The sequence below is a fragment of the Balaenoptera acutorostrata genome, chromosome 2, assembly GCF_949987535.1.
Source record: "Balaenoptera acutorostrata chromosome 2, mBalAcu1.1, whole genome shotgun sequence".
NCBI lineage: Eukaryota > Metazoa > Chordata > Mammalia > Artiodactyla > Balaenopteridae > Balaenoptera > Balaenoptera acutorostrata.
Genome location: NC_080065.1, coordinates 167,479,045 through 167,505,749, shown reverse-complemented (window position 1 = coordinate 167,505,749; position 26,705 = coordinate 167,479,045). Strand labels below are relative to the sequence as shown.

At 40.6% G+C, this 26,705-nt stretch overlaps 1 protein-coding gene across 4 annotated transcripts in view; it reads right to left on the bottom strand.

The window, feature by feature from the left end:
* The window catches only part of RNF130 (ring finger protein 130), a 123,777-nt gene extending 97,405 nt beyond the window's left edge, over nucleotides 1-26,372 (bottom strand). For all 4 annotated transcript variants that reach the window (XM_057540658.1, XM_057540657.1, XM_057540659.1 and 1 more), the window contains exon 1: nucleotides 25,693-26,372. In XM_057540658.1, the coding sequence (XP_057396641.1) occupies nucleotides 25,693-26,146 (454 nt within the window). In that variant the 5' untranslated portion in view covers nucleotides 26,147-26,372. The remainder of the gene's footprint in view (nucleotides 1-25,692) is intronic.
* Between the last annotated feature and the right edge of the window lie 333 nt (nucleotides 26,373-26,705).

Genomic DNA, 26,705 nt, shown 5'->3' with positions numbered 1-26,705 from the left:
GGATGCTTGCTGGATTCCTTAGGCACGCAGCACGGGTACCCCAATGTGACTCTTGCTCTCAGAGGCTGCGTATCTTGTTTCCTCCACCTTAAACGCCAATCCCACCACTCCTTTGCTGACCACCTCCTAAGCCTCAGGATTGTGCTAAAATATCTTCTCTGGAACGTCTTCCCAGTCTCCTAAGGCTGAGTTGGGTGCTTTATTCATGTTTCCATGGTACCCTGAGATTCCATTTATTTTAGCATTTATCACACTTTATTAGTAACTGGCTGTTTATTCTGAGTCTCTCCTAAAGCATGAGATCTAGCATCTCCTCCAGTATCTCTGGCATACAGAAGACGCTTAACTTACCTGATGACGGGAGCAAGAGAAGAATGACAGAGGGAGATTAAGCAAGACCTGATATAAAGAAAAAGCTTGTGCCAAAGACCTCTCTGTTTCATGTGGTAATGTTCTGACAGGGGTAATGTTCTATCAGTTGTTTCCTACAAAAGAAGTAAAAATAAAAATGAGCCTAACTAGTTACCCTAAATTTAGATGTTTCCATTATCAGTACGTTCTGATTATTTGCTTTTCTGTTTTCACATTAATTATAATCTCTTTAATCTTTAGATTTCTTACTTCTACCTTGTCTTTATTTTCTGTTTGTTAAATTTTAGTTTTATGATTCAAAGGAAAAAATACAATTCTTTATTTTCGTTCCCAACTTTTTTTTTTAATTGAAGTATAATTGATTTACAATGTTGTACTAGTTTCAGGTGTACAGCAAAGTGATTCAGTTATATATATATATATGCGTGTGTGTGTGTACGTGTATGTATGTGTGTATATGTATATATATACATATATATATCCTTTTTCAGATTGTTTTCCATTATAGGTTATTAAAAGATACTGAATATAGTTCCCTGTGCTATACAGTAGGCCCTTGTTGTTTATTTTATATATAGTAGTGTGTATCTGTTAATCCCAAATTTCTCCCTCCTGCCCTTTCCCCTTTGGTAACCACAAGTTTGTTTTTCACCCAACTTCTTTTTTTTTTTTTTTTTTTTTTTATAAATTTATTTATTTATTTACTTTATTTTTGGCTGCATTGGGTCTTTGTTGCTGTGCGCAGGCTTTCTCTAGTTGTGGCGAGCAGGGGCTACTCTTTGTTGAGGTGTGCGGGCTTCTCATTGCGGTGGCTTCTCTTGTTGCGGAGTACAGGCTCTAGGCGCGCGGGCTTCAGTAGTTGCAGCACACAGGCTCAGTAGTTGTGACTCGCAGGCTCTAGAGCACAGGCTCATTAGTTGTGGCACACGGGCTTAATTGCTCCGCGGCATGTGGGATCTTCCCGGACCAGGGCTCGAACCCATGTCCCCTGCATTGGCAGGCGGATTCTTAACCACTGCGCCACCAGGGAAGCCCCCAACTTCTTAATTTAATACATTCAGCTACTGGACTTAAGTATCTAGCTTTTGGGGCTTCCCTGGTGGCGCAGTGGTTGAGAATCTGCCTGCCAATGCACGGGACACGGGTTCGAGCCCTGGTCTGGGAAGATCCCACATGCCGCGGGGCAACTAGGCCCATGAGTCACAATTACTGAGCCTGCGCGTCTGGAGCCTGTGCTCCGCAACAAGAGAGGCTGCGATAATGAGAGGCCCACGCACCGCGATGAAGAGTGGCCCCCACTTGCCGCAACTAGAGAAAGCCCTCGCACAGAAACGAAGACCCAACACAGCCATAAATAAATAAATAAATAAATAAACCCAAAGTTAAAAAAAAAAAGTATCTAGCTTTTATCCCTTCACACTTCCATGGATAAATTTACTTTCTTACTATTTCTACACTTTCACTTAAATCTAACATCTTATTTCTCTTTATAACATCTTTATCGGTTATTTAGTCTAGTTGAAAATGTTTACTCTTCCTTTTGTTTTAATTTTCTGTTAACTTATTTGTAAGTTTCAATTTTTTCTCTTAACCTTGTATATACTTTTTAAAATCCCCCCCACCCCATACTTCTGTTACATTTTTTTTCTGTTAGGATCTGTTATCATAATGGTCTGCAAAAATGATCTGGACCCTAGCCCTTCTTGATTTCTCAGGAACCTTGTATTAATGATCATTCCCTCTTTTTATTTTTCCTCTCATTTAAACCTGCCTGTCTCTTCCATCTTAAAAATAAAGGAGAAGAAGAAAGAAAGATATCTCAAAAGATTCCCTTTTACTGCCACTGTTCTCAAGAGCTGCTTGTACATGTGATTCTCATCTCCTCAGTATCCACCCATTCCTCATCACATTTTAATCTCTGCATCCAGCCACTCCACTAAAAGTGCTCTGATTAAAAGGCACCAATAACCTCGGTGTTGCTAAATCCCAGGACATGCCTAATCCTCTTCCAAACTGACCTCGCAGCAACATCTGTCCCAGCTGAGCACTCTTCTCTCTTGGCTCTCAGGACTCTCATCCTCCTGGCTTTCCTCTTCCTCCTCTTCCTTCACAGCCCTCCTTCCTAGTCTTCTTGACTGACTCCATTCCCTCCACATGAGCACTCAAACCACTTGGACGTAGGTCTAAGACTCTCCAGAGCTAGAATTCTCTCTACGTTGATGGCAGACTTTTTTTTACTGGAATAACAATGCTTACTAACATTTAATGCCAATCAGCCCTTTTCTGAGACACTATTTTTCAAATTTTACTTCTATAAATCCATAGTTTCCAATATATACAACTAAATCAGAATGCTAAGAATCAGGAGAGGAATACAGATAATTACACGCAGGGAAGAGATGGTCTTGCTTTGATGAGCTAACAGACATCCTTGAATGTCTTTACTGGTTCACACAGAAGGAGGCATAGGAGAGCACCTGTAGGCAGATGTATGGACAGTCACTTTCTAATTTGTTTCCTGGCAGCTTTGCCCCACTTCCAGGCAAGGCCATGGGATCACCTTGAGGTTTCAAATGGATTCTATCAGTTGCCAAAAAAACCCACCCCAAACCAAAACCAGAAACAGAAACCTAATTTAATTTGGGCATCACCTCTACACAGTCATATGCTTTAACTGACACCTACTTGAGAGCAAGCTTTAGGGGGGAGGGAGGCAGACAGATGACCTAAGATGAGGCACACAGAAGTTAAATTACATATGAAGGAGAGGCCTTTTCTCTGTTTTCCACAGGATGTGAATAAGGAAACATGCGACTCCAGTTGTTGCCGGCAGTCATTTTGTGATAAAGAGGGGAACAATCTTAGGATAAAGTTAAAGCTATGATGGCAAAGGGACACTGAAAGGGACAAGATCCTTGGTAACACTGCTGAGGGCTGAATCTCTGAACCCTGAAAGCTGCCCTACCTTGGAGTTTCCAGTTCTGATACAGGATTAATGTCCTCCTTATCTGTAATCAATTTAAGCAGGAATTTGTTACTTGGAGCACTCACACTCCTCATGTGAGTCAAGAGGCAAAGGTCAAGACTGGGGCTTTATCCCTGCTGAGGGGCTCTCTTAATCCATTGGGATCCTTGGCAACTCAAGCCCACCAAGAAGATCAAATCATAAGAAGAAAGCTTCTTGGAAAAGTCCTTTGACACAGGGAGGCAGCTGTGAAGCCAATTCTTTGCCTCCCTCCCTCCCTTGAGGGGAGTGGTAGCTATTCAGGAGCGGAGAGCTTCACTTGAAGACTAACATTTAAAGCAAGGGTTCTTGACAAGGATACATGGGTAGAATCCAGGAGGCCAGGGAAATCGTCTTTACTTTCACTAAACGCTAACTGACATTTAGCATTTTCTTCATCTATAACTCTGTAACCAATAGCAACTACATTAATTTTTGTTATCTCAAAATACTGGTAATTAAAGTTATTAAACCCACACCAAGAGCTTGTTACTTAATATGTTAATAAAGAATCACATCTACTACTATGTCACAAATATTTTAAATACGTTGATACCGTGTTTCAGTATACCTGGTTTCCTTTAATCCTATTTACTTTTGTACTGATGACTATCCTAAGAAGTCCATAGTTTTCTTTTTCACTAGACTGCAAAAGGAGTCTCAACTGCCAGGTTTAGTTTGTTTAATTTATATGATATATTTGTATCTGTTTCTATTACTTCACTTTGTTCTTATTATCCCTAAGCTTCTTTATACTCCCCCCACCCCCAACTTCTGAATGAATAAAGAAAAATTTTCTTTATTCCCCTCTTTTCTTCCATCTATATACTCAAGTTCTATTTTTTAGAAGTTACCCTTAAAAAATTAACATGCATACCTGATAAAAAGTTTACATTTAATCAATGTCTCTATCTTCTTCCTAAATAACACAAGGCTCTTAAAAGGGCTACCATAACAAAGTACTATAAACTTGGTGGTTTAAACAACAGAAACTTATTCTCTCACAGTTCTGAAGGCCAGAAGTCTTAAATCAAGGTTGTTGGCAGGGCCATCTTCCCTCTGAAGGTCCTAGTGGAGAATCCTTGCTTGCCTCTTTTGGCTTGGTAGCTCCAGGTGACCTTGGCTTGTGGCTGCATCACTCCAACCTCTGCCTCTGTCTTCACATGGCCTTCTCTGTGTCTGTCTCTTCACTTCTGTCTCTTATAAAGACACTCATCATTGGATTTAGGACACACCTATGTAATCAAGGATGATCTCATCTAAAGATCTTTAATTTAATTACATCTGCAAAGACCTTTTTTCCAAATAACGTTTCCACATTCACAGGTTCCAAGGATTAGGACATGAATGTACTCCGGGGAGACTACCATTCACCCCCGCTTCAGAATGAGACTCCAACCACCACCTTTCATCATACGTGTAATTGCCCACTATGCAGTTCCACCTTGCTTTAATTATCCTTTAATTATTTGTTACACTTTACCTACAGATGCTTGTCAGTCCTTACATTAGTCAGGGTTCTCCAGAGAAACAGACCAGTAAGTTATTTGTGTGTGTATAAAGAGATTTATTTTGTAAGGAACTGGCTCATGCGATTACAGAGGCTGACAAGTCCCAAGATCTGCAGGGTAAGTCAGCAAGCTGGAGAATTGATGGTGGAGTTCCAGTCCAAAGGCTGGCAGGCATGAGACCCAGGGCTCGATGATGTTTCAGTTTAACTCCGAAGGCAGGAAAAAGCCAATGTCCAGTTTGTAGGCAGTCAGGCAAGAGGAATTCTCTCTTATTTGGAGGAGAATCAGCCCTTCTGTTTCATCCAGGCCTTCAAGTGACTGGATGAGGTCCACCCACAACAGGGAGGGCAATCTGCTTTAATCAGCTTTATTCAATCTATCAATTTATGTGTTAATGTCATCGAAAAATACCCTCACAGAAACACCCAGAATGATGTTTGACCAAATACCTGGGAACCCTGTGGCCCCGTGAAGGTGACATATAAAATTAATCATCACAGTACTCCTCACATCTCACTTTTCCCTTCTGTGTTTCCTCCTTCTTACTTATTCTACATCTTTTAGAAGTTCTTTCAATGAAGATCTGTTAAGGGTAAATAAACTTGCTTTTTCGGGTAAACTTGTCTTTACACATCTGAAAACTTCTTTCACTTTCGCTCATTCTTGAATGATAAATTAGGGTAAAAAGTCTAGATTGTTATTGTTCTGTCAGCACACTAAAGATAATATTCCATTGTCTTCTGCTTCTTATATTGAGAAGAGGCTGAACAAAACATTTTAATTATGTAGGCTCTCAAATGTAACCTACTTTTTACTTTTGAATCTAATATTTTTAAGAAGTAAAATAAATATGATTAATCACCAATTCTTACCTCTTTGGTTATATTCTGAAGAAACAAACTTTTCACTACCTTTTCATATAGAATTTTAAAGGAGAAGGAAACAATAAAATATCTTCTGTACACCTAGAGTGCTGGATATATCAATCCACATTGCAAGAAGGGTCATACGTAGCTGAACCGTCAGCAAGTTTAATTGCCAATAGCTATCCATTATCGTTTGTCTTCTATACTTAGTTACTGTAGATCTCAAATGGATTTTGATTATTTTTTATATCCTTAGAACTTATATATATCTGTTGGATGTTCTCCATGACATAATAAAAAGCATCTTAAAAGTAATTTTAAATGATGGCTAACTCAAATCACTTAACTTGAAAAGTCATGTTCAGAAATAATTTCTATTACAACTGATGTAACAAATACTTCATGCATAAGAGATGCTATAAATCGAAATAACTAAAAATCACTGCTAGGTCCTTGTACAATCATGGTATCATAGTACACATACACAAGTGCTAATTATTTCATCCACATCACTCCCCATTCCACAAAAGCATCATAACACTGAATACAACTATTTCTGAGGCCTTCTTTTCTCCTGGCTCCTATCCATCATGTATTCCTCCCACCACAAGGATGGTTCAACATCCACAAATCAATGTGACACACCACATTAACAAAAAGAAGGATAAAAATCATATGATCATCGCCATAGATGCTGAAAAAGTGTATGATAAAATTCAGCATCCATTTACAATAAAAACTCTCAACAAAGTAAAATGGGTAGAGAGGGAATGTACCTCAACATAATGACAAGCCCACAGCTAACATCATACTCAACAGTGAAAACCTAAAAGCTTTTCCTCTAAGGTCAGGAAAAAGACAAAGATACCCACTCGTGCCACTTTTATGCAGCATAGTACTGGAAGTCCTAGCCAGTGCAATTAGACAAGAAAAAGAAATAAAAGGCATCCAACTCTGAAAGGAAGAAGTAAGATTGTCTCTATTTGTAGATGACATGATATTGTATATAGAAAACTCCAAAGACTCCACCAAAACACTGTTAGAACTAAGAAACAAATTCCATAAAGTCGCAGGATGCAAGATCAATATATGTAAATCAGCTGTGTTTCTATATACTGATAACAGACTATCAGAAAGATAAATTAAGAAAACAATCCCATTTACAATCGTATCAAAAAGAATGAAATAGGGTCTTCCCTGGTGGTGCAGTGGTTAAGAGTCCACCTGCCAATGCAGGGGACATGGGTTCGAGCCCTGATCCAGGAAGATCCCACATGCTGTGGAGTAACTAAGCCCGTGCACCACAACTACTGAGCCTGTGTCTAGAGCCTGCGAGTCACAACTACTGAAGCCCACGTGCCACAACTACTGAAGCCTGTGCTCTGCAACAAGAGAAGCCACGGCAATGAGAAGCCCTCGCACTGCAACAAAGAGTAGCCCCCGCTTGCCGCAACTAGAGAAAGCCCGCTTGCCTCAACTAGAGAAAGCCCACGTGCAGTAACGAAGACCCAACACAGCCAATAAATAAATAAATAGATAAATAAATACATCAAATCTAAAAAGAATGAAATACCTAGGAATAAACTTAACCAATGAGGTGAAAGACCCATACAATGAAAACTATAAGACACTGACAAAAGAAACTGAAAAAGACACAAATAAATGGAAAAATAATCTGTGCTCATAGACTGGAAGAATTAATGTTGTTAAAATGTCCATTCTACCCAAAGCAATCTACAGATTCAGTGTAATCCCTATAAAAAGTCCAATGACATTTTTCACAGAAACTGAATAAACAATCCTACAATTTGTATGGAAGCACAAAATACCCCAAATAGCCAAAGCAATCTTGAGAAAGAAGAACAAAGGTAGAGGCATCATGCTTCCAGATTTCAAACTATATTACAAGACTACAGTAATCAAAATAGTATGATATTGGCATAAAAACAGACACATAGATCAATGGAACAGAATAGTCTCCAGAAACAAACCCACACATATATGGTCAATTAATTTACTACAAAGGAGCCAAGAATATGCAATAGGGAAAGGACAGTCTCTTCAATAAACAGTGATGGGAAAACTGGACAGCCACATGCAAAAGAATGAAACTGGACCACTATCTTACACCATACACAAAAACAAGGGTCCTTGTTTCATGCAAATTTCTATTGACACAGTTCCGCACTATTCCTAACATTTCACAGGTGCTAGCTAAGTGTGATATTGCTGTTATCCCTTGAATTAATGATGTTAGTTAAAAGAGATGACTCATTCTCATAAAAAAAAAAAATTATGGGCTAGGAACAGTGTCACTCACACTAACAGGAGAAGTATTTGTCCAGAGGCTAACTGACCACTGACTGAAGGACTTTAAGCGAAACTGCTGAGGAAGGAGGTAAGAGAACATGAAAAAAAAATCATGAAATCAGTCCCTATGGAGGACAATTAGAAAAAAAATAACACGGTGAGAGACTATTCATATAAGAAAACAAATGAGAACAGGAAGTTTAAAGTTTTCATAATCTGAGATGTTTGTAAACCAATAAATATAAGTAATGAGAAAAATATTTGAAGTTTACCCTAAATATACAAAATAACCAATGAGATTTGTTGAAGTGGGTCTCAAGATTGGCTGATAATAATAGAAAAGAATACTTTACCTAAGAACCTACTATTCGGAGGAAAAAAGGAAAAGCAGTTATTTTACATCAAGATAATGTACATCCTTCAAGAAAATTTAAGTGAAAACAACTCAGAACATGTCTGAGAGATAGAAATGAGACTTTGATGGGGGCAATATACCAAGGTCAACTGGCCCAATGGAGTAAATACAAAGGTTCTTTACAGATCACAAAACTGGCCGACAAGATAGAGTACTGATAGGGGTTCCAGTCATCTACAAAACTGCAGAAATCTCATTTAGCTAAAAGCAGGATGTCTAACAAGTTCCTGATCTGCTTTACTGTTCATTTCATCTCCCACAGGATAATTGCTAGGGATAACCAGAGGAAAATGCAACCCAGAACATAACATATACCCAGATTGTGAGGTGACTAGTTACTTGGAAGAAAGCAACCTATCATTTTACAGTATGCAAAACCCAAGGCAAAAAAGCTGGGTAATTACAAATCATCTCGATGAGAAAGAAAATGAAGAAATCAGCAAGAATGCACAAAATAAATTCAACTTTAAGGAAGACTCGTACAAAGTAAAGGCCAATGCAGGATGACAATATAGACTTATAAAAATTCTCCCCAAAACTAAAAAGCTCAGAAAGAGTTGAAAGTTGCCAGTAATGACAGGAACAAGCAAAGGGGCTTCTCTCAATCCCTTCCCAAAAGATTTCAGTTTTTTTCAGAGCAAGAAGAATAGGAAAGAAATAGGTCCACTGCTCAGGGCCAACAAAACAATGGATGAAAACATTTCTCAAAAACTTTTTTGCTTTTGTTTCCCTGTAAAGGAGAACCACCTGAGAACTAAGACGACCAGAGCAAGGCTAAAGCACCCTGGAAATGGGCTGAGTTCATAAGAAAGCAAATATATTCTTAGGATAGGTCTCCCAGTTCATCTCAGTAAAACTGCTGTTCATAGCTTGTGCATTCATGCTGGTTTCTTCAAGTAATCTCTCATCCCACTAAAATAATTTATAATTACCCAGCTTTCTTTGCTCTGGTGTTTGCAAACTTAAAAATGTTATAGTTGCTTTCTTCCAAATTTCTAGTCACTTTGCTTTACATCACCAAATGCAAAGAATACTTCCCAGTCCTCAGCATGCCATCCTCCTCAGCAGTGTCAGAGGTAGCAAACCACTTAACTTTTGAGACAATATATATTTCTTTGGTCTCTTCCCTCTTCTTCTCAGTCTTCTTGGCTATCCAGTTGTCCCAGCACCCTCTGTTGAAAAGACTGTTCTTTTCTTCACTCAATTGTGTTGGCACCTTTGTCAAAAATCAATTGATCATAAATTAAGGGTTTATTTCTGGTTCTCAGTTCTATGCCATTGATCTATATGTCTATGCCAGTCCACAGGGACTTGTAAGTTTTGAAATCAGGAAATGTAGCCCTCTAATTTTGTTTTTCTTTTGCAAGATTGTTTTGACAATTCTAGGTCCACATAAATTTTGCTTGCCAATTTCTGCAAAAAGCCAGCTGGTATTTTCTTAGGCTTATTGAATCTGTAGGTCAGTTTGGGGGAGTACTGTCACTATAACAATATTAAGTCTTTAGATCCATGAACATGGGATGTCTTTCCATTTATTTAGGTCTTCTGGAATTTCCTGTGACAGTATTTTGTAGTTTTCAGGGCCAATGACATTTTAAATGATATTAAAAATATATTTTCTAATTGTTTGTTCTGGCACACAGAAGTACAATTGACTGTGTGTGTGTTTGTATTGATCTTGTATCTAGTGACCTTTCTAAATTTACTCAACTTTTAAAAAAATCACTCTGTAATAATAAATGAGAAACAAAGGTTTAATGACATTTAATTATGGATTAATGCTGGCTGCCTTTCTCAATCCATGTCAGATGGTTGTGTATCTCATATGGTATCTGAGGTATCCTGAATGAACAGTGATCCCACAAATGTAAAGTGGATGCCAGTGACTCCCTACACATGTTTTTTCAGTTTATTGCAAAATAGCATATATACTCAGTTACATGGATTTATACATGATACCATCTACTTTTAACTAAATGTCCCTCACTAAATGGACAATGCCTTAAAAACATCCCTACAAAATAAAGCAAAAATAAATTGGCAGAGCTGACATTTCTACTCCTGTACAACCTCTTTTTAGTTACCATAAAAGGTTTTAAAAAACCCAGCTAATCAGATCTGTAGAAGAAAGCCCCCAAATTAGAAATGATCATGAAAGACTATTAGAAATACTTACTACAGCTGTTATTAGCTATTAACCTAAGTGTTAGGCTTTAAGGTACTATGTCAAAGAAAACCAATACTGTGGTTTAACATTTGTAAGTATAATACATATATTGGGGATAAATGTACACGCACAACCAAAAAAGTTTGTGCCCCAGTACTACAGGGAATGGGTTAGAGAGGGCACCCGTAGACACAGGGAAGCCAGTTAGGAGGCCACATTCTAGGTAAGAGATTAGAGAAGGCTGCAGTGGATGTGGAGAGAAATGGATACATTTTAGAGATATTCAGGAATTTGGATCAACAGGACTTGGTAATTAATTAGATATGGGGGGGTGGGGGTCTAAAGATGACATCCTAGTTTCTGGCATAACACACTGGGTAGAAGGTGGTGTTGACTGAAACAGCAAACATTGGAGGAGAAACAGATTTTTGGAGGAAAGATGATGAACTGTTGTGGACATACCAGGCTTGAAAGAAAATTGAGAGGGAGAGAATAATTCCACTCCCTAAGCGTACCTCCAATAAAATGTTATATATTTTATGTAACAAAAGACATGTACACAATGTTTATGACAACATAACTTGTAACAGTCAAAAAACAGGCAACCCATATGTCCTTCAACAGCAGAATAGGTAAAATGTGATATATTCATGCACTGGATCACTGACAAAACTACTGCTATATGCAATGACATGAATTTATTTCACCAGTATGATGTGAGCAAAAGAAACTAATCACAAGGGGCTTCCCTGGTGGCGCGTCTGGAGCCTGTGCTCCGCAACAAGAGAGGCCGCGATAGTGAGAGGCCCGCGCACCGCGATGAAGAGTGGCCCCCGCTTGCCACAACTAGAGAAAGCCCTAACACAGAAACGAAGACCCAAGATAGCAATCAATCAATCAATAAAATAAATAAATCTTAAAAAAAAAAAGAAACTAATCACAAGATGAAAAAGAATACATACCATGATTCTATGTATGTAACTTAAAAAGCAGGCATAATCTCTAGTGTTCAAAGTCAGGACAGTATTTACTTTTGGGGAGGGAGCAAGGGAGAAGTAGTGATTGAAAGGGGACTCCCAGGGAGCTCTGTGGAGCTCATAACGCTCTATTTCTTGAAAAGGTTCAGAGTGACGTCAATGTGGTCACTGTAGTAATTCATCAAGCTGTGGACTTATGATGGTGTATTTTTCTGTGTATGTTATAGCAGACAAATACTGTATGACTCCATTTATATGAGCGTTTCTAGAGTAGTCAAATTCATAGAGACAGAAAGTAGAAGGGTGGCTGCTAGGGGCTGGGGGGAGAAGGAAAGTCATAGTTTAATGGGTATAGGGTTTCAGTTTTGCAAGATGAAAAGACTTCTGGAGATTGGTTCCACAACAACGTGAATCTAGTCAACACTACTGAACTGTACACCTAAAATGGTTAAGATGGTAAACTTCATGTTACATGTATTTTACCATAATTAAAAATTAAATGAACAAACCAACCAACCAACCCTTCAATAATTTTCTATTCCTCTTAGGATAAAGTCCAAAATCCTAACACAGCCTAGAAAGTACTGACCCACCTTTTCACCTCTGCTGTATACCACTCTCCCCCTTACTCTCTTAACTCCTTTCAGTTCCTCAAGCACACCAAGGGTTTCTTTGTACCTTTTGGTCTTCATATATGTTCCTGGCCTGAAATGGTCTTCCTTTCTGTGCCCCTCTTAGTTTAATATCTGCTTCTGCTTTAGCCTCAGCTTAAACATCATTTCTTCAGAGAAGCCTGCCCTGAGCATCCTAGACTGGGTTAGTTCTCTCATTTATGCTCTCTCAGCATCCTGATACTTTCCCCAAGAATTATTATTAAATAATTACTTGTGCTATTATCTGTTTAATGTCTGTTTTCACCACTAGACAATACACAGGGGCTGACTCACCTTGCTTCTTCCACTAGACAGCCACCAGACAGCATGAAGGAACTTCTTGTCCTGCCTGCCGTACACGTGTTTAATAATTATTTGCTGAATGAGTATTTGAAGAGCTGTCCCACATGAGTTTAGGATTTCTGATCCAGATGAATTATAGTCTGGTGACAACATGCAAATGAGAAACTGCATCACTGACAATGATCTTTGAGGAATCACAGAAGAGAGATATTAGAAAACGAACCTGTGTAAACAGCACTCCAATATTTATAAACTGATAAAGATGGACTGTGTAGATTATGGGCTAGTTAGGGTACTATTAATCATTAGCAAAATTTCAGAAATAATTATTCAAGGAATAATTTGTAGACACTTAGAAGAGAAAGCTATAATCATGGGGTGCTTGCACAGGTTCACTATGTGTGGGAGGCAGAATAATGCCCTCCTCCCAATCCTCCCAATGTCTCCATCCTAATCCCTGGGACCTGTGAATATGTTATATAACATGACAAGAGGGAATTAAGGTTGGTAATCAGTTGACTTTAAAATAAAGAGATTACCTTGGACTATGTGGGTGGGCCCAATGTAATCACAGGGTCTTAAATGTGGAAGAGAGGTAGGAGATCAGAGTCACAGAAAGCTCTGAAGATGCCTCACTGCTGATTTTGAAGATAGAGGAAGGGGCCACAAGCCAATGAATGCAGGCAATCTCTAGAAGCTGGAAAAAACAAGGAAATGGATTCTCCCTCAGACCATCCAGAAGGAATGCAGTCTTGCCCAACACCTTGATTTTAGCCCAGTGAAACCCATTTAGGACTTCTCACTTCCAGAACTGTAGGATAATAAATTTTTGTTCTTTTAAGCCACCTGGTTTGAGGTAATTGATTACAGTGGCAACAGGAAAATAACATACTATGGTTAAGCCATAAAAACTCACTTCTTCTCCTTCCTAGCAAATCAGAAACAAAGTAAATATAATATATTTGTTTTTTTCCATCAAAGAACTTGATTATGTCTTTTATGATATCATAAGACAAAGAAATATGTACTAAATGCAAAATCAATAAAGTAAATTAGAAAATGGTTAAATGCCCTCCCCACTCCCCCAGAAGTGCTGATTAGTGGAATAATGTCAACCATCTTAGAAGGTTTTTAGAAACACACTACAAGGGTCTGTTCATTCACACTCTTCGATACTTTTATCAATAACTTAGAGCAGGGTTCTTAACTTTGGGTCCGTGGACCACTTGAGGCCTCAAGAGGCATCTGAACCTCTTAAACCTTATGGAAAACTTTGTGTATATATACACAAAAAAGTATTTTTCATCAGAAAGGTCCACAGCTTTCATTAAAGTCTTAATAGGAATCCATAATCCCAGAAGGTTAAGAACCACTGACCTACATGAAGATACAGAAAGTATGCTCATCACCTTCACGGGTGACACAAAGCTGCTAGAAAGAGTAAAGACTGGATGAAAAGTCAGGATTCAAAAAGTATCCTGAAAGGCTGAATGAACAGGCTGAACCCCGTAAAGGTAAAATCACTTGGCTTAGGGCAACCTCTATGAAAAAGACCTAGAAGGTCTAATCAGCAGTAATCTCTGTATGAGTCAGTGATTAGGGCTACCAAAATAACCTATATGACTCTAGGCAGGTGTTCAGAATGATGGAAAAAAAGCATTCTACTCTTTTCTGCATTGGTGAAACCAGATTGCAACACTGTTCAATTTTGCTTTTCTCTTTGGGCCGCCATAACAAATGACTACAAACCTGGTGTCTTAAAACAACATAAATTTATTGTCTCACAGTTCAGGCCAGAAGTCGAAATGAAGGTGCTGGCAGGGCTGGCTCCTTCTGGAGGCTCCAAGGGAGAAATAGTCCCATGTCTCTCTCCTGAGCCTCTGGTGGTTGCCAGCAATCCTTGGCACTCCCTGGTGTTGGCAGCGTACCTCCTATCTCTGTCTACTTCTATCTTCCCATTGTCTCTCTGTATCCTCTCTTCTCCTTATAAGTACACCAGTCACTGGATTTTAGGGTCCACCCTAAACTAGTATGATCTTATCTTGATCCTTAACTACTTACATCTGCAAAGATCCTATTACCAAATAAGATCACATTCTGAGGTTCCAGGTGGACATGAAGTTTTGTAGGACACTATTCAACTCACTGCATCCTTTAAGTGGAATATTGCATTCTATGGTTTACGATACCATATTCTTAAGAATGGTCAATAGAAATAGGAATATGAAGTCTAAGGGTTAGAGGACTTGAGTCAGACAAGGAAATTAACTACTGTCTACAAATTTTTGAACTGACTTTTTTTCCCTCCAAATGAAAAAAGACTTTCTAACATTCTGTTTTCCAGAGATGAATGTGGTAGATTTCGGTCACTCATTTTTTTCAAGCTTCAGCTGTAAAACCATCGGATAGTAATGCTGAGGCCTCAGATGGGTGTTTAGACTTGACGATCACTGATGACTGTTAAGTTCTTAGATTCTACAATTCCTTTCCCATGTCTCCATCTCCATGGCCCTTTTAACTGGCCATTATACAGTATCAAAGAACCATAAAGCTCTACTAATACAGCAAACACTGTGTGGGAGAGTAAGAGGTAGAGGTGAGTGGGATGCCAGCAAGAAGGTACACATTGTAAAGAAAACTTAGAAGCCCTAGGAACGAAAGAATATCAGAATACAGGTAGCTTCAGCATGGTGAGCAAGGGTGAGATGAATGGCCTGAGGGAAGGAAAGGCTGCAGCCAGACCAAGCAGCAAGTGCCTTGTATACCACAGTAAGGAGTTCAGATTTCCATTCTAAGGACAAGAAGAAGCCACTGAAGGGTAGTTTAAGCAAGGAGTGACATGACTGGGTGAAGCTTCAAGATCACTGTGGCTACCTGGGAGAAAAGACTGATGGAAGTTAAGAGAAAAAGCAGAAAGACCAAAAAAGGGTAAGAGATGGTAGCTGCCTGTACTAAGATGGCAGGAGTGAAAATGGCAAGTAACAGATAGATATGATACACCCTGAAGGTAAACTGTGGAGGACAGATCAGATGCGGAATATGAGGAAAAGAAGCCAGGATGAAATTTGTTTAAATAACAAGAGTGGACAGCGATATCATTTACTGAGATGGAGAAGACTGGGGAACAGTGGTAGCAGACTGGAAGGCAAAAAATAGATAGATATCAAAAGCTCCATTTGAAGCTTATCCATCTGGAGATGTCTCTGAGAAATCTAAGTTAAAGATACCAAGTAGGCAGTTGAATATATGAATCCAGAGCTCAGAGGAGAAGACTAGGCTAAAAGTAAAGATATAGGAAGCTGTCGCAGGAGGCATGTGGAGAGAGGGAAAAATTGTCACAAAGAGTTCTCTTATTTCTTTAAAAGAAAATATTTTTGGGTTACTGGATATTGTTAAGTGCCCATTTATTTTTGCTTAAGTTTTATGATCTCAAACCTCAGTCAGTTGGGTTCTAAGATTTTTCTCCAGCAACATTCAGCTGCTTGGGCGACAGAAAGCATGGAGAAGATGAATGGTGAAGAGCTCAGATGTTGGGAAAACAGGGAGCTTCTTCAAAGAAAAAAAAAAAATAGGGGGCAGAATTCATTTGCAGTGCACACAGGGGAAAGAGTGGGAATCATACTGTATACACGGATTAAGAAAAGACAAATTCACCCAATGGCATACAGCAAAGTGCACCAGCCCCATTCACCCCATCACTCCCAGTCGCCAGAGGCAACCACTTTTAACTAGCTCTTTTTTAGTTCTTCCGGTGGTCACCTTCCACTAGTTCTAAAAAGGCTTACAGCCATTATTTCCTGGTTTTTCAACTTTAGACACTGTCTGTGGATTTACGATGTCACAAATTAGGATTCTGCTCACTTAACACTTCTCCATCTTCCCTCTCTTCTGATTTTATTATTTCATTATTTTCCACTACAGTTAAACCTTTCTAGTTTCTGCAATTAGACTATCTCTTGAATCCTCACCTGTGAGATGAGATGAAGATACTGGCCCTCACCTGTCCCTAGTATCTCCTTTCTCTCTTCTATTTCTCCAGCTTTGTCATCTATTTATAATTGTATACTCTTAAGGTTGATAACATTTCCTTTCTGGTCTGCAATTATACAGGTTTCTCTGCTATACAAAAGTCGAGCGTTCCTGTGAAACCTTTTGTAAGCCAAAATGGCAAAAAGGGAAGAAGCAATTACCGCGGGACATATCTTGCTAACGGACCCACAAAATAAATCAAGATAGAGCACAGATGCTCACAGACACGGTTCACAGCTACAGCAGCTCAATGTTAAGATGCTGAGTGACGTTCCGGGGCAGGAGCTTGGCGGGGCCGCTCTCACTGCTCTGGGTGCGGCTACACTGGCTACAAAACAAACGCTGAATGCTATTTTCGCTTCCTGCCTTTTTTCCATTAAAAGCGAAAATCCTCTTCAGATTTCTGAAGAGGAAATCAAAAATAGGTACTAATGTAGGTCTTTCGTAAAAGCAAAGTGTAAAGCGAACTTTCAAAAAGTGGAGATTACCCATAGTTAAGTCTTCATGCTTTAACTACAGATTGATCTTAAACAGTGAAAGCCAACACAACCAATAAAAGCATTAATATCATCATGATAAAAATATTATACAAAAGCCAAGTCCTGTCCCTTTCTAGGATTCACTAACTGCCCAAAACGATGACACATTTTAGCCTGATACCTGTTAAGACAAGAAAACTTGGTCTTAGAGTTCCTCTTTTCTTTCTTTATTTATTTATTTTTGGCTGTGTTGGGTCTTCGGTTCGTGCGAGGGCTTTCTCCAGTTGCGGCAAGCGGGGGCCACTCTTCATCGCGGTGCGGGGACCGCTCTTCATCGCGGTGCGCGGGCCTTTCTCTATCGCGGCCCCTCCCGTCGCGGGGCACAGGCTCCAGACGCGCAGGCTCAGCAATTGTGGCTCACGGGCCCAGCTGCTCCGTGGCATGTGGGATCTTCCCAGACCAGGGCTCGAACCCGTGTCCCCTGCATTAGCAGGCAGATTCTCAACCACTGCGCCACCAGGGAAGCCCGAGTTCCTCTTTTCTTAATGGTGAAAAACATGCCCTCTTCAGTTATTTCTAGTATCTTCCAGTTTTCTACTCATTCTAACCACTGCTTGGAATTCATTCAATTCTTCTTGAAGCTAGGGAATAAACTTAAAAAAAAATACCAACCTTAGACACTTTCTTGTTCCCTTTCTAGTTTCTAGTCAGAGTATGACTTTCCCCCTATGGAGAAGGTTTTATATTAAAAATAATTTCAAAAAAATGAGAGAGAAAAGAAAATGAGAAATGTCACCCACAATCCAATCAACATAACACAACCATTTTTATTTTTGCGTATTACTTTGAGTCCCTGTGTACTGTAAGCATATTTAACACAGTCACAGTTCAATCACTATGTATTTACTTTTGTAGGATATAGCCAGCTTTCACAATGATCCCCTTTAATGGCTGTGTAACATTCCACTAAATAGATATATCATAATTTATTAAACCTACTTGGGAAGCGATACAAGATGTGGTTAAAGTATAAGCTCTGCAGTCAGATAGACCTACATCAAGTCCAAACTCTACTGAATCACCAACAGGATTCAGCTGGTGGATTACCTCACTCGCTTTAATTCGTCCAACACTAATTACCAGTGCCACCCTCCTATGTTCCAGGCTCAACACTAAGCACTGAGTATGCAAGAGTGGACACTGAGACAGGATCTCTGCCTTCAGAAACAAACAAGATAGATATATAATTTCCAACCATGTTAAGTGCTATAAAGAAAAAAAAAAAACAACACTAAGTGCGAGACTGGAGTGCCTTGAATTCCCATCCACAGAATGAGGATATAGTACCACCGAGAGCTGTTACAAGGATTAAATGATAATCCACGTACAGTATTTGGCACTATTCTTGGTACACAGTAGGTACCCAATATATATTAACTATATCACTGCCTGGGATTAAGAGAGAACACCAAAGCAGGAAATACCATCCTCTCGATATACTCTTTCCTCTTCTTTTCTCTGTCAATATAAATCCTACACTTTTTCAGGTTTGAGTCTACTGCTAGAAGTTTGATGTGGGTCTTTTCTAGATCCATTTCCCTCCTTATCATGTTCAAGTTTTCTTTTACCTCCCTGACAAACTGAGTATATTTGTAATAGCTGTTTTAACATCCTTATCTGCAATTCCATCATTTGCCCCATTTCTGGGACTGTTTCTACTGCCTGTTTCCTGCCTGGTTATGGGTCATGTTTTTCTATTTCTTAGCTTGTCTGCTAATTTTTGATTGGATGCTAGTCTTGGATTTCGTGTTTTTGGGAGCTGGATTTTGTTGTATTCCTTTAAATATTATTGGGGTTTGTTCAGGATTAGTTACTTCGAATAAATTTGATCCTTTTCAGGTTTGCTTCTAAGCTTTGGTAGGTGGGTCCAGAACAGGCTTTTCTCCAGGGCTAATCTGGCCTCACTCCATGCCTTGTGCATCAGGTCTTTCTAGTCTGATTAGTGAGAATATGAACTATTCCCAGCCTTGTGCGAACTCCAACAATTCTTCCACCTGCTAAGTTCTAACAGTTCTCCATAAAACGTGCAGATCAGTACTCAACCAAAGGCTTGAGGGGACCCCTTGCAGCTTTCCAGAGCTTGCTCTCTGTGCAGCTCCCTCCTCTCCTATACTTGACCTCCTCACACATTCAAGCTGCCTTTGCCTACTTGAGCTCTGAACTCTGTCTCATCAACTCGGGGAGACCACCAGATTCTTTGTGGGTCCCCCCTCCCTGTGCTGCAGCTTAGAAACTCTCCAGGAGGTAAACTGAAGCCGTCACAGAGCTCTGTTGTTTATTTCCTTTCTCTCAGGGATCACTATCTTGTGCTGTTTTTTGACCTATTTCTAAAACTGCTGTTTCACAACTTTGTCAGGTTTTCCAGTCACTTGAGGTGGCAAGATAAACCTGGTGTCTGTTACTCCATTGTGGCTGGAAGCAGAACTAATCAAGTTTAACTTCAACTTCCACATTTTCAATGAAACTTCTCTAGACTACAAGTCCAAATAATTTTTCATTTCTCTGGTCATTGTACCATTTATGATCTAGCATAATAACAGAGGCCCTACAGTATATTCTGTCCATCAACACCCCACCATCCCCCATCCCACCATACAGCTTCCAGCAATGCCTGCTATCAGTTTCACTACCAGACCAAGCACCACAGGATTAAATGCAATCACATATTACAGTGGCTTGCTAGTGCCAGGCACAGTCCTAGGTGTTTGGCTGAAACAAAGAAGACACTGCCCCTAATTTCCAAGAGCTCACAGTTTGGGACAACTGAGGAATCAAATTCTCACCCATAAATCCATAACATAGTTTTAATGGGAAAAACTAAGGTATAAATGAACCTTTAGAACAGAGATTGTGGGTTGTCAAAAGTTTTCTTAAAGGGCCAGAGAATAAGTAGTTTAGGCTTGGAAGCCATACAGGCTCCTGTAATAACTGCTCAACTCTGCCAGTGTACCTTGAAAGTAACCACAGACATGTGAGTGAATGGGCATGGCTGTGTTCCAATAAGCTCTGTTTACAATAACAGGTGGCTGGCCCCCTGGCTGGAGTTTGCAGACAGCTTGCACCACCTTCTACAATGGCATGTCCTGTTTGTGCCATCCAGACAAGACTGATCTCAACAAGAAAACCAAGTTCTCTCAGGCAGAATTACATACCATGTCTTTTGCACAAACACAGAACCTGTATAACACAAGCACAGAGTAGGTGCTTATCAAGGACTTTTTAATCTACTTCATTTGACATTTGAAGGGTTCCCTTTATTTCACTCAAAATTGCTTCCAACAGTAAAGAAATCTACACGTACTATGATTTACGGAAAAAAATGAATGCCTAGTGCATAAAATACTCTAAGATGATAAAACAAACAAATGTTGATGATCCTGACAACTTAATTTCATTTTGTAAGTAAGTCAAGTTTCCTATACTTGAAAGAACCAGCTCTGAGGACTAACCATGCATCCCAGTGATGTGGACATGGTCCAAAACACTACCAGACCTCTTTGAGAATTATCTAAAGAAAGAGTTCACAAGCACATTAAAAAACTGCATCAAAAATAATTTTCAATTGTCAAAATTAAAATCTATCCAGAAAAGACAAAGATTTGGTACATTGCATGTATTTTTCAAATTGTTCAATCAAAAAGATAATCTCACAAAACAAATTCTAAATGTTTAAATTTGTTTTCATTGTTGCACAGTATGTATGTATATATATGCACACATACACACCCATGTGACTGGTGTGAAAAGAACAGTATCCTTAATGGGTTTATTCCGGCAGGTCTGTTTAACAAGATTTGTCTTATTTATTACTTTACAGTCATACTTTGTTCAAGATGGAGGGAATCTTAGAAGCCATCTAATCGAACGTTCCTTCAAATGAAGGATTTCCCTTTTATAATATTCAAAACAATGCTCTGTAGTTTGTTCATCTCTTAAAACTCATAGTCAGAATTGAACATGAACTAAAGGTGTCCTTGGCCTACAACGAGGTGCGACCAGTGCTACCCAGGATCCAGATGCTCAAATGCATGCAAGAGTAGAACGAGCTCGTCAGTGAGCACACACAGGCTTTGTCCTGTGACATGCAGCTCTAAGCCTTATCTCCCCTCCACTCCCTTCCCTGCAGCTAATTTTTTTTTTACCCAAATCAAGGCTACATATTCATTCCTATTAACTTTTTTCTTAGTTTCAGCCCACCATTCCATACACTGAGGTCCTGAGGATCCTGTAGTCCAATATTTCAGTTAAATATGTCATGTCTTTATCAAAATCACTGGCACAACAATCAAAGAACTTCACAATGTGAAGAATAACAGGAGGAAAAATTGAAGGCAACAAGTATAGACAACACTTTGCCATAAAGAGAAACAGAGAAATGGGATGGCAGCAGGATGGATACTTGGTGGGGAGGTCAAATGTTTAAATATATATATTCAAATATTTATATGCTAATGAATCATCCAAAAGCAAAGGAAAAATACAGTATGTAAAAACATTTTCTAAATTTTTAAATTCTAAATTATTAAAATTCAATACAAATATAATTTATCATATATTGCTTGGTCATCTAATTTATATCAAAATTTGGTTTTTAGAGCCTCCAGCTCCTGAATTCTCTTTCCTGTCAGGGTCTCTGCTTCTAGGATCACACTTACTTTTTCTCTGAATATTTTGAAATCTCTAACTATATCCAGTAGCCCCTGCCTTTGCCATTATGAAATTGAACATCACATGGCCCTTTTCATCCAAGATCTTGTTTCCACATCAATCGCCTTTACTCTCAGAATTTTAAAAACCAAGTTCAGGCTTAATGGATTCATCCAATAGAATCACATAAAACATAAGAATTTAAGATTTTTTTTTAAATGTTATTGTATCCCTACAGTCAGCAGGATGGCCAAAAAAAGTTTATTATTTGGTAAAATTGTTCTCCAAGGCTGTAACATCCAATCCTGAAAATTTCTAGGCTAAGTGGCCATTACCAAATTCTTCCCACCAGCACATCTGCATACAAAATGACATCATCAACAACACGGCCTTCTCCTCTCCCAACCCCCACGCTAGGGTCAAACAAAAAGTTAGTGTGCACACACATAAAGCACATTTACAATGTCCACGCACAGTAAATGCTAGCTAGTTTACATTTGTTTCTAGATCTAAGCTCACCCTTTGAGTAAGGAGTAAGAAAACAGCCATGAACAACCACGATATGTGCATAAATATAAGGTGTGTTCTTTCAAAAGTCCATTTCTAAAAATGAATTCTTTATCAGTTAAAATATGAAATTTGTTATCACCAAACAAATGAATCTCCATTTACATCTATTTAATGATAAAGAATATATTTTCAAAGTACAACACTTGTTTATGAAATATTTTATAAAGTTTAACACTTTCCAAAATGTACTTTTAAAATACTAAAGCATCTAAGGAAAAAATGGCCAATTTGCCCTTTAAAGATATAAGACAAATAAGTCTTCCTCAGTAATTCATACATGCCTAATCAATAGAAACAATGCAAAATAACAAGAAAGATTTTTACTTTCACAAATCAAGTCATAGATTTAAAATGAGTCATCATGTTAAGCTCTAGGAAAACTGTAAAGTTATTTTGTCTTTATGTTCATTTCTACCAAACATTTGTCCTCAAAATGAATTTTCATTAATTTCCCATCTATTGACCACAGCTGTTTTTTTTTGCCAGGAATTCTGTCTCATAGCTGTTTTTTGTAATTTGAACATCACTTTGTTCAGTGTCAACACACAGTAAATCTTCAGTAAACATGTTAAGAATCAAATTATAAGAGCATAAGAGTCAGAAGGAATGCATAATTTTTTCTAAAAATACAAAAATTTAAGACTCACTAAATCAAGAATATCATAATGTGAAATACCCAAATATTACTCAAATTTTAAACTGTTTTCTTTCTTTTTTTATTTGAGGTATAATTGACATAAGCCATTTTCTTAAACAGGAAAAATTGTAACAGATTTCTACCACCATTCTTGTTTTTAAAATACATTCCTGGGACTTCCCTGGCAGTCCAGTGGTTGGGACTCTGCATTTCCGCTGTGGGGAGCACGGGTTCAATCCCTGGTCGGGGAACTAAAGATCCTGCAAGTGCATGGCGCAGCCAAAAAAACCAAGAAACAAAAAAAAAAAAAACAAAAATAAAATACATTCCTAAATTCCTGCTGCAAAAGCACAAAAATGTCTTAGATTTCATGTTAATCCATCATCGGTTTAGAAACAATTTACAGGTAAACTGACATAAAAACCGCCACTAGACTGTGAGCTGCAGGAAGAGAGAGATTTGTTTTGTTCACTGCTGCGGCCCCTCCCTCTGCCCCAGTGCCTTGGATGGTGGCTGGTACCAGTAGGTTTTCAATTAGTATTTGCTGGATTGAAAGAACCTATGTGTGCAGACCCCTTAGTACAAAGCCAGACCCAAACCTGCAGGATCCCACCAACACCATGAGAAAACATGGAGCAATCTCATGCTGTGCAGATACAAATTGAGCCTCTAGAGAACACAGGACAGGAAGAGAAGACAGACACTCAGGGGAACTGACTGCAGACTCAGTTTCCACACACTGCTCCAATGTATTCACATTGATGCCATGTTTAAACTCCACCAATTTAGAGATTCATTTAGGTTAACAAATCTCCTCTTGTAAGAATGCAGGAATCATTTAAACTTCTCAATAATCTTATGGTGTAAATATTTCACCATTCCACTTTGCAGATGAAACTGAGGCTAAAAGCCCAAATTACTTTCTTAGAGTCACAAAGTACTTTCCCAGTGTCACACAGTTTATGTACAGCACGACTCAGAACCTTTAATCCTTAAATGCTACCTCCTCGTTGACAGGGGAATAGGACTAACCTTTACCCACACATCAGTGCCTAACACCTTTCTATAGAAACACCTAAAACAAGTTTTCTTAAAGATGGGGCTTTTGTTTGGAGTGACAGGCAAGCAACAAGTAGTTTCAGAACATGGATCACTTATGAGCTAAGTATCTAAAGTGAGGATCATGGATTTGGGGTGCCTGGGGGAATCAAGCCCCAAAGCAAACCACAGATTTCAAAACACTGCACAGGGCCAGCTCTTGCTCTAGAACAGTTTGCCTCTCTCTCTTCCTCTTCCTCCCCTTCCACGTGACCCTCACAGATCTCAGCACCAGAAAATAGACTACCATTGTCAGTGCCATAGTTTGGCAACATTATGTGTCCCAACCACAGTGACTGGCACAGAACAAGCAAGCAAATATTTACTGAATGAACCAAAGGCCAAAGTTGTTTCTGTGGGCAAGGTGGGACCCTAGCTGCCTTTTTTAACAAAGTGGAGATGAGAAGTGTACCCTAACACTTGATTATTGGTGTAAAAATGAACTTTTAAAAGGCAGGTGTAAACTGGGGACAGGCTACAGTGAAAGCTTTACCTGATTCTTCTTCCTCAGCTAGATTGCCTCAAAGAAGAAAACAGCTTAGCACGTTAGCATTCAAATACAGATCTCAGAAGGCGCATGATGTTTTAATATTTTAGAGTATAGAAACAAACACCATTACCTTATTTAGGTTGCCTAGTTTAGGTCATCTTAACATGAATAGCAGCTTAAAAAAAAGTCCCCTCTCAGCATTCTCAGGGTGAGAGTGGGTGGGGGTTGAGAAGAATAGTAGGCATTTTTCCAAAAAGTTTGCTGTGGGCCAAAAAACAAAATCATACTCCACAGTGTGGGAAAAGTTTCCTTTAAAACATGACCAGAAATTTATACAAATATACGCTTTATACCAAATAATTAAACAGAGCCTATGATTATAGAAGACGTAAGGTTAAGCCAAACGCTTCAGAGACAACTCTCGAAAATTTTACCTATTTCCCCTTTGGTAGACTCCCGTGACCTGAAGAATTGGCTACAGGTTCCAATTGGTATTGGATTCTTCATAACGTGTGATTTTCAGGCGTCAAATTACAGTAAAGCTGGTGGGGCAGAATAACAGCCAAAAGCAACAGGGAAGATGCCCATTTTTCTCCTCCACCCTCCTTTCACTTGCCACTTAAGAAAAACGGCACGCTTCTACGTTAGAAAAGGGCCTCATCCTTCGAGATTCAATGCAGCGCTAAGTCTGTGATTTCGGGAACGAACCTGAGGATTCCGAAATACAGGTTAAGACCTCATCCATCATGAACTAGTTTTGCGCTCTTCCACCACCTCCTTTGTCTGAGCTGTCCCTGCAAACTCGCAGTTCAATGCCTTCCTGTAAACAAGCTAACTAAACCAAAAGGAACGTTCTAAGTCTTTCTCAAAAGAAGAACCCAATAACGCGTCTGAAGCCTCATCCCAGCAGTGAGCAGGCGGGGGTGCACACAACGGGAACCTCGACCCTGGGGCCGCCCGCCGAGCTGCGCGACAATCCGGGCCGGGGTGGGGGCGCCGCGCCCGCCGCCCCCGCGCCCAGGCGGCGGCTCCCGCGGGGCCAGGGACCAGGGACCATCGCCCGCCGCCTCGCCACGGCTTCTCTCTCCGCTGCCAGGCACTCACCTCCGTGGATGGGCAGCGGCGCCAGCACCTGACCGCGGACCTCGGCCTTGGGCGAGTCGAGCCCGTAGCGCCCGCGGTCGATGCGGAATGTGAGCGGGGCGCCGCGGCCGGGCTCCTGCACCGTCACGTTGATGAGCGCCGTGTAGTACTCCTGGCTCGCGTTGTCTGCCCGCGCCGGCCACAGGCTGCAGGTCAGCAGCGCGAGCGCGGCGAGCCGGGCCGGGCCCGCCCGCGCCGCACCGCTCATCGTCCCTCCGGCCGCCGCCGCCGCCGCTGCTCTCGGACCGGGCTCCCGGGCCGGCGCCGAGAGGCGGTGCGGGCGCGGCCGGCGCGGCGGCGGGAGCGCAGGCGCGCGGCCGGTGCAGGGCCGGGCACGAGCACGGCCCTCCTCGGTGCCGCGGCCCTGCTGCTCGCCGCCCTCACGTCCGCGGCCCGCCCGCGGGGACGCGCCCATGGGCCCCTTCGGCGAGGACGACGGGTCAGACCACGCGCGGTCTTCTCCTCCGGGTCCCTCCAGGGCCGTGGGGGCGGGCCCTCTCCATTCCCCGGGGCCGGTCCCGCCGAGTGGGGGCGCCTCGCAAGGACACAACAGGGGTGGGAGATGCGCCCGAAGGAGGGTCCCTGGAGCACAAAGTCCCGGTCGCCGAGCTGCCGCCTCAGGCGCGCGCTCGCCACCGCCCCGCCCCCTGTCAGCCGGGTGGCAAGGCGCAGGCTTGGGGCTCAGCCCCGCCTCCATGCGCATGCGTGCGAGGGCCTGTCCGCTCCCGCCCGCCTGCACGAGGGCCCTAGGAGGCCCCGGCACTTTCTTAACCCGCGCCCGGCCGTGTTTATACGTCAGGCTTGATGCGCCTAGGATCTGGAGCCTGGGGGCTTTCCAAGGCCCCTGGAAGAGTTTGAGGTGAGGTTACAAAAGAAAAAGAGCTAAAACTTTAAAATTAAAGATTAAATGTCTATGGGATTTCACATTTCAACTGGTCAACTCCAAGTCATATAATTGGCATCACGGGAGGGCG